The sequence below is a fragment of the Choloepus didactylus genome, chromosome 19 (assembly GCF_015220235.1).
Source record: "Choloepus didactylus isolate mChoDid1 chromosome 19, mChoDid1.pri, whole genome shotgun sequence".
Classification (NCBI taxonomy): domain Eukaryota; kingdom Metazoa; phylum Chordata; class Mammalia; order Pilosa; family Megalonychidae; genus Choloepus; species Choloepus didactylus.
Window position 1 is genome coordinate 33081512 of NC_051325.1, and position 11402 is coordinate 33092913.

An 11402-nucleotide genomic window follows, 5' to 3' on the forward strand; every position below is an offset into this window, starting at 1 on the left:
TCGGGATCCCCAGCCCACCTAACGCAAATGGCTCCTGGGAGGCATCTGGGCGTGGGGGGCAGTGGTGCAGGTTTTGTTGGCTCTTACGATTATCATCATTGTAGGGTCATTGAAACAACCCCCCTCCTCAGTCAGAGTCATGGCCCGGGCGGGGGAGGCCCCAGCTCGGGCTCCGTTTCCCGCCTGACTCAGGGGTGACCTTAAACAGCGACTTCATTTCTACCTTTTCCCATTTCCTCTTCTATCAAATAGGGATAATCATATGCTATAAAGTGCTCCCAGAGATAATTGCGATGTTAAATCAAGCCATTATTATTCCATGTTGGCTTTTTAAATAAAAATGCTTGTGGCTTCTCCAAGCCCTCCGCTGACTTCAATATAGAAATAGCATCGAGGAGGGAGAAGGGCAAACAAACTCTCCCTCTCAAGGACCTCTGAACCCACCCCCCGTGCCCCAGTGAAAAGGGCCTACTATGTGCAGTCTCAGGTCACCCCCACCAGGCCATGGCAGGGAGGTGACGCCAGCTCCCCTTACAGAGGAGACCGAGGCTTGGAGAGGGAATGACTCATCCTTGGTCACAGAATGAAAGAGGGTTGTGGGGTCTGTCTGACTCCAGAGCCCATGTCTCCTCCCTGCCCCCCAGGCCAGGAATAAGGAAAATCACCAGGTGAGTTTCCCCAGGCCCTTCTGTGCCTGCTAGGAGCACTGGGGAGGCAGCCAGGGGTCCTGGAAGGGGCGCTGGGCCCTCCATAGGGGGCACGTCATGTGCTGCTTCTTCCACTCGCTGGCCCGCCTGTGCCTGGACAAAACGTCCTACCTCCTGGAGCTCTGTTTCCTTTGCTGTTAAAGGAGGCTCACCCCTCCTCTCCCACTGGGTGGGTACAAAATCCCAGGAGGTGGTGACTGGGAAAATGCCACCAGAACTGCCAAGGGCCAAGGGTCTTCCTTTGCGAGGGCTGTTAGCAAGGCCCCCTGGCCGGCCCTGCCTTCACCGTGGCCACTCAAGCCCTCCACTGGGGGACGCAACCCAGGGCCGCCCTCACTCACACCCAGCAGCCCCTGCTTCCCGCTCTTCACACTGCAGCACGTCCAGTTCCTCTCCTCCTCGGCTCATCCCAAATCCAAGATGCCAAGCGGGCAGGGGTGTCCCTGATGCATGGCTTCCCAGCTCTATTCCTCAGCACATCCCCTTCAGAAAGTCAAAAATGCTCCCCTGTGACCCATCTGACATTGCTCCGTAATTTGTTTATCTTATTAAAGGAAGGAAACAGTATTGTTTAGGAAAATCTCAGGGTTGGTGTGCGTCTGGTGGAGTGCCCTTTTAACCCAGAGAGAGCTGGTCACAAGTTAACTCTCCCATCGACAAGTCAAGCGAACGTGGGCAAAGGAATGCCACCTTTCCCACCCTTAGTCTTGTCCTCTGGGCAACGGGTATAAAAACACCCAGCTGCAGGGTTGTTGAGAGGATTAGAAATAACCTGTGTGAAGTGATCCCACACAGTCTGGCACACAGTAGGCTCTTGACAAGCAGCAGCTTATTGGATTGATGGAATCTTGGCTGAGTAGCACGCAGCCCAGTCTGGCACACAGTAGGCCCGCATGCCAGTTCATTCACTTAACGTCTTTTTTTAGTTCCCACTGTGTGCCCTTCATTATCTCTTCTTTTCTCCCTCTTTTCCCATCTCCTGTAGCCCAAGTGACATTAGAATGGAGCCTCATACTAACCAATTTAAAGCACCTACTGTGTGCCAGGCTCCATGTAAGGTGCTCCATACATGATATTTTATTTAAGTCCCACACCAACCCTTTGAAGCACTACTATTAGCCCCATTTTATGACTGAGAAAACTGAGGCACAGTGAGGTTAAGTAATTTTCCCAAAGTGGTGGTAAGTGCTGGGGTGGAGGTTTGAGCCCACTTTCCCAATCATGTGATGATCCTGCTTCTGGGTCAGGAAGGAATTTGAGGTCTCCTCTCTCCTTCCTCACCAACTGTTTCCCCGTCCCCCACACTGCTTTTCCGGGGCAGGAGAGTAAGCAATTCAGGGGCGAGACTCAAATGTCCATCACGTGCCCAGCAGGGACGGACCTGAGTAAGCCACTTCATGGGGTCAGAGGTGACCTGGACAGCGTGTTCTGTCCATGATTGCTGCCGTATTGAAGTGAGGCTCCGTGTCTCCAGGGGAAATTGACATTTCAAGACAAATTGGAAATTGATGTATATTTTTGAAATGCAAAAATGTCCCAATTTTGAAATGTAGACAAGACTTTTAAAAATCCCCGTGCAGGTCAAAACTCCCCATGCCCGTTTGCTGAGCTCAGAGGCAGGTGGCTAGTTTGCCACTTCTGGATGTTTGCTAATTGCAGGGAGAGAGCTCCAGGCTGGGAAGGGGGAGCCGGAGGCCCCAGCCCCCACCCGACTGCCCCACCCGTCCCTCCATCCCGTCCTTCAGCGAGAAGAGCCTCCCTGGGCAGCCCTTTTGCTCAGTCTCTGCCCCATCCTAGCCCAGGCGGGATGGGGGAGCCTGGCTCCTTTGGGGGCCCAGGGCTGCAGGGAGGAGGGTGGTGCTTGGCTGGGAGACCAGTGACTCAGTGGCAGCAGCCCTCCCAGTGTCAAGGTAACCACGGCTCGCTGAGCCTTGCCTTGAGCAAATCAGGAAGGAAAATGAAAGCTTCGGAATAAAGGCCCCAGTGTTCCGGAAGTGACCTCTCTGCTGCCTTCCTTCCGTCTCCCCCCACTCCCCCTCTCACGTCTGCTCAATGCCCTCTTCGTCTGTCTCCCTCCCTCCTTCTCTCTGCCTCAGTGCCTCCCTCTCGGTCTCTGTTTGAGTCTCTCTCCCTCCCTCCTTCTTTCTCTCCCTGTCTCTCTCCACCTCTGTTTCTAGCCTCTCTCTGTTCTCCCTGCTCTGCCTCTCTTTGGTTTTCACGTTCCACTCTCCCTCTCCCCGCTTCTCTTCCCACTGTGTTCTCTCTCTCTGTCTGCCTTCCCCTCCCTCACATCTCTCACCCCTCCTTCCCCCCAGCCTTCCCCCCAGCCTTCCCTCACTCCTCTTTCCTCCCCATCCCTCTCCTCGGTTCACTCACATTTCCTTGGCAGGTGTTGGTTTGGACAACTGGTGGCCCCGGAGGCTTCTCTGGGAGGAGGAAGGTGTGATGAAGAAGAATTCACACAGGGCCTCCAAGAGGTGGAGGAGTTGGACCACATTCAAGTATTCGCTTGTTTATTCCCTCAACATGCTTGTGTGGAGTTCTTGTTCTGCTTCCAGCCCTGTCTTAGGTGCTGGGGATACCATTCATTCATTCATTCATTCATTCCACCTTTCTTATTTCCTCATCACGTTTAGAACGAAATGCAAACTTTTTACCCTGGCCTAGAGGGTCAATATCATCTGGCCTCTGCCCACCTCTCTGCCTTTTTTTTTTTTTAACCCCAGTCTCTCTCCCTCATACCCCTTCACCACCCTGGCTTTGCCATTCCTCAAACCTACTACACACACTCTCACCTCAGGGATTTTCATTTCTACACTCTGATGGGGGAATCAGAAAAGTAAGAGACAATTATGTGATGGAGTCAGCACAGGTATCTGTGGGAGCTCAGAGGAGGGAACTAATCCAGACAGACTTCCAGAAAGAGGCAACTGAAGCTGAGTTTTGAAGAATAATTAAGATTAAGCCACCTTGAAAGGAGATGGGAATGGATGGGTGGGGTGAGAAAGGTGTTCCAGGCAGGGGGAATCCCACAGGCCAAAGCTTGGCAGACAAATTACATCATCTGTCCATGCCTCCATTTTCTCAACTGTAGAATGGGGAAAAAATTGGGCCCAGCTTTATGATTTGTTATGAGGACTCTTTACAGTAAGCCACTAGCAGGGCTCAGCCCAGGAGCCTGGACTTCCTCTCAAAAGCATGGGAGGGCCCCTGAAGACTTGAAGCCGGGGCAGGGGTGTGGTCAGACTTGCATTGACTCTGGCTGTGGGGTGGAGGCTGTCTAGGAGGGGAAGACTACAGGCAGCTCGGGAGCCAGGAGGAGGCCTGTATGGTCCCCTGGAGGAGAAGGTAGAAGCTGGGGGTGGGAGTGGATGGGAGGGGCCTGGGCAATAAACAGTGGCTAAGAAGGTGGGCTCTGGAGTCAAACTGCCCGGGTACAAATCCCAGCTCTGCCACTTACTAGCTTTTGGAACTTGCCGTGCCTCAGTTTCTTTATCTGTAAACTGGGCAGGAGAATAGTACCCACCCCACAGATTTGCTGTGAGGATAGATGAGTTAATCCACGAGAATTGCTTAGAACATCATGAATACTTAATAACCATCAGATCAGCTAGAATTACTATTATTTTAAGCATAATGTTGACGGAGGAAAGGAAAGGATGTCATAACTATTTTTGCCTCAGACAAAGAGATCCCAAATTGGCTGGCTGAGGAGGGCCTCCTACCAGAGCACCCAAGCTGTGCAGGAAGCCTCCAGCTGGAGCTAGGGGTAGGAAGTGGTGTGGGTGCCCCCTCCCCAGTGTGTTAAATCAGGGCTAATCTTGTAACAGGCCCCCCCAGCCAGCACTGATAAATGTGCTCCTGCCTGAGAAAGCCTGAGCCACCTGCTTTGTATCTGCACGCAGTCAGCACAGCTCACTCACCTGGAACCCAAATCCACTCAGCAGCTGATAGAGCGTGAGAGAAACTGGAAGGCAGGAGAGAGACAGGGGTCCTCTGCTAAGTTCTCCGCTCTGTGCTTCCCTGCTCAGGGGAGCAGACCTTGCCCAGCCTCAAGGGAGGTGGCCAGACCTGAGCGCTCACCGTTAATCGCTGTGTGACCTCGGGAGATTTGCTGAGCCTCTCTGAACATTGGTTTTCCCATCTATAAAGTGGGGATACTGATGCCCTCTCTCAGTGGGTGGATAGGTTGAATGCCCTCTGGGCATCACGGCAAGTTCTGCTGTTGGTGAATTGAAGTTGTTCTAGAAATTGTGGTGAATAAGGGCACAAGTGTAGGGAGTCAGACAGAACCGGCCTTGCCGCCCAGCCTCACCACTCGTCGTAGGACACGGACAATTCACTGGAGCCGAAGTGTTCACCGCACACTGGTGAGGAATGAATGAGGTGGTGGACATAAAGGCTTAGTGCAGGGCCTGGTACACAGTAGGTGCTCAATAAATGATGGCTGGGCTCATTGTTAAGCATGATCAGGTGGGAGACCCTGCCATGTGTTCTCAGGAGGGGGACCCAGCTGTAGGCTTCAGCGAGGGGCTCTGAGGCTCCTGGAGGGGGTGGGGATCTCCTCACCGCCCTGAACACTTGAGCAAACAGAGCCGTCCGACAGAGGGAAGGGCCTGTCCCCCCCAGAACCAGCAACAGGGGTGCCAGGCAACAAAGACCAGGCTGGGAAGGACATGGAGCCCCCTGCCCAGCCCAGGGGGGTCCACATTTCCAGGGGGGGAGAATGGCATTGTGCTCCTGTGTTGAACAGCCTTGAGCTTTGTTATTTGCTTTTTAAAGGGTTGATTATGAGAGAGACAACTTTCAACAAACTTTTTATGAAGCAGTTATCCATTCGCTGAGTTTTTATTAGGCCCCCATTATGTGCTGGCCAGTGTTTTAGGTGCTGGGAGACAGCAGGGAATAAAATGGTCTCTGCCCTTAAGGAGCTAATCCTTGTAGCAGGGAAGATAACCAACCAACACAGCAGTAAACAAACATCCAATAAATAAGATAGGATGAGGGGGTGCGAGCTCTGATGGAAATAAGACAGTGAAGAGAGAAAGAGACCCAAGGGGGCTCTGTTAGGTACAGGGGCCAGCAAATGCCTCTGAGGTGATATGACATGTAATTCATTTAATTACGAGAAGGAGCCTGCCCTGTAACACTGGAGGTCAGAGTGTTGCAGACAGAGAGAACAGAAAGTTCTGGGGCCCTGAGGTAGGGAAGGCTTTGCCTATTTGAGGGACACAGAGCTAGTACTTCAGGGAAGAAGGCAAGACACCACTCCTGCCTTCATAGAACCAAAGTGTGAGGACTCACAGCTAATTATCAAGGAGTGGGATAGTTTGATGGAGGCAGCACATGTTGTTGGGAGAACACAAAGGAGGAGCATCCTACTCAGTCTAGGAGATCAGGGTTGGCTGCCTGGAGGAGGAGGCATCTAATCAGAGACTGAAGTGATTATATTAGACTAACAGAAGAGGAGAGGAAGGGTTTTCCAGGCAGAGGGAATATCATGTGCAAAGGGTCAGAGGTGGGGCGGGGCCTGATACATTCATTAGAGGAAGTGCAATAGCTGGATGTGTTTGGAGCCCAGCGCTGGAAAGACGGGGTCTGGGAGGGATTGAGGGTGTCCCTGACATCTTGGGCAGCCCAAAGGGTCAGTTCACAGGCCTGATGTGCTGAGAAGGGCATTCCAGGGTGGGCAGGAGGGATAAGAGGAGGAACTGGGGCAGGGAGCACAGCATGGAGAGGAGGCGAGGGTGGAGGCCAGGGTGGGTAGAAGAGCTGGGGAGGAAAAGGCAAATCCCAGAGACCTGATAAAGGAGAGAGGACCGGATGGGTGACAGCCAGGGGAACAGGGACAAAGGAAGGCAATGGAGGCCTCACAAACTCAGAAAAGGATACAATCAAAGTGTCCTCTGGCTTGGCTGGTGGGCAAAGCGGGTTTTGAGGTCTGACAGACCCTGTCAAGTCCTGGCTTGTCCACTGGCTAGCTGTGTGAGCAGTCACATGCGCCACCCCTCCCGCCCTCAGCCTCCACTTGCCCATCTGTCAAATGCAAATAACAAAACCGACCTTTCAAATGGGAGCTTTTGTGCAGATTGAGCGTGAACACGTAGGACTGCCTCTCGCCATAGTGGGCGTTCAGCACCCATTAATCCCTTCCTTGACCCCTGGCTTTGGGCAACCACTTCCTCTCTCCAGGCCTCTTTCCTCGACTGCAGGATGGGAACACCAAGGTGTGCCTTGCGGTGCTGCTGGCACGAGCTATTGAATGGCTTCTGTAGGCTCGGGCCGCACCCCACAGGGTAGGGGTCCCGGGTCTCATGATCTTCTCTCTCCCTCCCCGCAGGAACAGCCGAGACAGAATGGCGTGGCAGGGGCTGCTGCTGGCTGCTTGCCTCCTCGTGCTGCCCTGCGCCACAGCCGACTGCCTGTCCCAGTGTTCCTTGTGTGCGGTGAAGACCCAGGATCTGCCCAAACCCATCACCCCCCTGGTAGGTTCCTCGAGGTCCAAGTCCTGCGGCCGGCAGGAACCGGCCTGTGCAAGCGAGGGAGCACCTGTGCACAGAGCCCGGCGGCCTGGGAAGCTGGGTACCTCTTTGGAAGACTCATCCCATCAATGCTGGGCACGTTCTGCCCTGTGGACAGCCTGGGGGGCAGGGGTTGCTGTTTTCCAGCTGCCAACCCCACCCCAGGCCTCACCACTGCCTGTCCACTAAGGTCCAGGGCAGAGACTCTGGTTTCCAGGGAGCTTGACGTCTGGCAACAGGGAGGGTCATTCATTAGGTGGTGCAGACTTCGGGAATCCGTGGCCTTAGACTAACTTTTCAGGGCTTCTCGTCACTGGGCTCCAAATCCACGCACTCCCCTGCCCCCTCCAAATGCGAAGTGCTGGCTGAAAGAATCTTAAGACTTGGCTCCTTTCCTGGCCTTGTTGGCTTTGCTTTGAGTCAAGCTCCCCAACATGCTTTGGCTTTGCTTTGAGTCAAGCTACCTGACATGCCTCTCCCGTGACAGCAGAGAGTAGAGTCCCAAGAGTCCCAAGAGTGTGGTGGACAGACTACAGGCTTTGGTTTTGCCACTTTCTAGTTCCATGACCACGGACCCCTCCTCTCTGAGCCTCAGTTTCCTCATCTGCAAAATGGGGGTGATCCCATGAGATGATGGTGGAAAATATTTAGTACACAATGCACATGTCAGATGTTGCTCACAGGACGGCACAGTGGTTAAGCATGGGGACCCATGACATTAGACACCCAGGCTCAAGTTCTAATATGGTCCCTTACAAGCTCTGCTGACCTTGGGCAAGCTACTTAACCTCACTGTGCCTTAGTTTCCACATCTGTAAAATGGGACTGATAACAGTAGCAGCCTTGTAGGTTGTTGGGAGGATAAATGCATCCATGATCCTGGCCCATTGCAAGCTGTTGTTGTGTCGTCACCGTCCCCACCATAATGATTTCATCCTCCCAGCACTCTTAGGAAGTGGATAAGATTACCTTCCCAGATTGGATGAACCCTCAAAGGTCCCCATACATGTTCTTTCCACCATCTCGCAATGCTTCTGTCTTCAAAAAATGTTTGCAGCATCTTCACACCTGGGAAAGATTGGGAGATCCACCTCCTCTCTCTGGGAGTCAGAAGTAAGGGGATGATGTGTGAGTCCAGCAGAACACTACGGGACAATCTAACTTCCCATCCTGGCATTGCCACATGTAGCCCTGTGCCGTTGGGAAATGGTTCACTCCATGCCTCTATCCTCATCTTCCATGTGGGCTCTACTGGGAGCAGCGAAGTGGGTAGCTGGGTGGTTTGCAATAGCAGCTGACTTTTATATTCTCAGACTTTGGAGAGGAGGCTCTCTGGGGCAAGAGGACATGTGTGCTTTGATCGTTTGCTGGGGTGACATTACCACAAGGTTTTGTTGGGTCTTTTGCAGATTTGCTCCCTGGAATGCCAGGCCGCCCTGCTGCCCTCTGAGGAGTGGGAGAGATGCCAGGACTTCCTGACCCTTTTCGCCCTTGGGCTCAATGGCAAGGGAGACTTGGAGAGCAAGGCGGTTTTGGAAGATCTGTACAGCAAGCTGGCCAAGAGTTCTGGGCCCTTCCTCGAGAAGTGGGAGAAAAACAAACTCCTCCTCCCCAGCACCCCAACAAGGGAAAATGCTCTGAGGAAGAGCCTGGAGGAGAAGCTCAGGGGTCTCCCAGGCAGGTTTGGGGAGGGAGCGGAGACCGAGCTGACGGAGGATGCCCAGACCAACGATGGTGCCTTGGAGGCTGGAGCCCTCGGTCCAAATGAGGAGAACCCCAAGGAGCAGGTCAAACGCTATGGGGGCTTCTTGCGCAAGCACCCCAAGAGGAGCTCAGAGGTGACGGGGGCAGGGGATGGGGAGGGGGAGGGGGCATCCCACGAGGACCTGTACAAACGCTATGGGGGCTTCTTGCGGCGCATCCGCCCCAAGCTCAAGTGGAGCAATCAGAAGCGCTATGGCGGTTTCCTCCGGCGCCAGTTCAAGGTGGTGACTCGGTCTCAGGAAGACCCCAGTGCCTACTCTGGGGAGCTTTTTGATGCGTGAACACCTTTCCCATCATGGAGTGGAGTCAGGGACTGACCCTGGCACCTTTCCAGATTGGAGTGCATTCATTTATCTCCTGTATGTACCCCATGCTCAGTCCAGCATTGTCTACAAAATATCCACACCCAGCCTACCTCCCTTCTGCCTGGGCGTGCAGTATTTGTCTGGAGCCAGTGATAAAGAAGGATGCTTAGCTCAGACCCCTAGACCTCTAAAACTACCGCCACCTGCAGCTTTTGATGTCACCCACAGTTCATGTGACTCCCCAGTTCCAGGATTCCAGAGAAGACTTGTCCTTGGTACCTCTAAATCTATGATCTCCAAACTTCACTGATCACATACATCCCCCGCCCCCCCCGAAAAAAAAGTAGCAGTCCTCCCAATGTAGATATATTCATTTATATATTAGATACAGGAATCATAAAGCATACAAACAGTAGAAATTTAAAATAAGATAGATATGCACAAATAAATATCCTAATATTTTATTCCCAAACCTCCCAGGATCTCCTTGTGCACCCCACTTTAGAGATCATGCTTTAGATCAAACGCTCAAACACTGCCCTTTTCTCGAGCAGGCAGTCAGTGTACTTTGAATTCTCATTGTTTGGAAACTTGAAGCCCCGAGTTCCCCAATTCCTATCCATTTTGGAATCCCAAACAGTGCCCAACTCCTCTCGGAAGATTAAGAAGTGAAAAGCCCTTTCCTAAATGGTTAATTGAGAGCTGTCCTCCTTATGCTGAAATGATCAAGGAGGGAGCCAGGCAAACCAATTTGTTCTGTGCAACAATCTCAAAATGTGGACCAGTTCCCTCAGCCCTCATTAAACTAATTAAACTGATCAGTATCACACTCCCACCCCAGGATGAACTGAAGCCGAGTCAAGGGGATGAGGTTAAGTGCAGCCATATTCTTGAGCAGCTGAATCGGCCGCCGAGAGCCCAGGCCATCTGGTCCGACATATGCATCGGGCATTGACTTACGGAATCCGGAAGCAGCAGCGAGTCAGAGAAAAAGGCTCTCTTTAACCCCCATGATAATTCTTTCCTCTTAATGTCTCAAAATAAAATGAGAAAGAAGAGTGAAATGATTAAGTGCTTAAGGCCAAATGAGCTCCCTTGATTCAAATAACCCGGAATCAGAGGCGGGAAATCTCCCGACGCCTTGGCTTCAATGACAGATGTCTCCTTCTCTGTCCCCGCCCCTTGCTTGCTGGCTCATCCCCAGGCGCTGTGGTTTGGTTTGCAGGTCTAGGAGGCTGGGCTGGAGAGGAGAGGAAAGCTTGAGTTTGGATAGTTTGCATAAAATGCTACTGAACCCATCTCTTCATTTGTAGCCTCCAAGTCTCTCATGATGTTTTGAAATGTATACATTGCTTTGGGGTTAATTTGTGTGCTTTTTAAAAATTTACTTGGAATTTGCTTAGTCCTGAATAGGCCTGTGTCATTCCCTTCTCCAGTACAATAAATGAAAGATGCTGACGACTTGGTGTGTGTGTGTGCATGTGTGTAAGAGCCTCTATCCCAAGAAGACTATTTGCAGAAAAGAGCGCCAGGGAACGAATATATACATATTTCTTATTCGTGTTATGAAACTATGTGTGGGATAACAGAAGGAGCAAAAACTTTAAAGCCCCACTGCCTTAAGTTTGAAAAGTGGATCTGTGTGACCTTGGGTAGGTCATTTGACCTCTCTGAGACTTAGAACCCCCCCCCCCCTAAAATAAAAACTAATGGTGCTGACCTCACCGGGTGGTTGTGAGGATTAGATGAGAGCATCTACGCAGAGCGTCTGGTATGGAGCAGCTGCTCGGTGAGTGAGGGTTTCCTTTCCTATGTTGCCTTAGGGGAGGGCGGTGAAGCTCCAGTGTCACCTGCACAGCGGGGAGAGCAGGCAGCGGTGCTGCAGAGGAAGTCAGAGTTCACCCAAGTCCCAGGCTCCTCCCGTGCGGGGTGACCAGGGCAGCAGAGTGAGACGCTGGTGCTCCAAGAGCAGGCGGGTGCACTGAGGGTGGGGAGCTCTCTCAAGACTGGGTGGCATAACGTCCTTTGCTAACGTGACATCCTTCATTAAATGGCAGAAACGAAGTGTTTTACATAGGGGTAGTGTGGAAGAGACCCAGTGGCTA

General features: G+C 52.4%; 1 protein-coding gene and 1 pseudogene across 1 annotated transcript in view; one reads left to right on the forward strand and one right to left on the reverse strand.

Moving 5' to 3' along the window:
* LOC119515621 overlaps window positions 1-3134 on the reverse strand; it is a 26565-nt pseudogene extending 23431 nt beyond the window's left edge.
* Window positions 1-10758, forward strand: part of PDYN (prodynorphin) — a 14699-nt gene extending 3941 nt beyond the window's left edge. Inside the window, exons 2-3 of the mRNA XM_037811706.1 lie at window positions 7048-7192; window positions 8638-10758. Of these exons, the coding sequence (XP_037667634.1) occupies window positions 7064-7192; window positions 8638-9273 (765 nt within the window). The 5' untranslated portion in view covers window positions 7048-7063 and the 3' untranslated portion in view covers window positions 9274-10758. The remainder of the gene's footprint in view (window positions 1-7047; window positions 7193-8637) is intronic.
* Window positions 10759-11402: the final 644 nt, after the last annotated feature.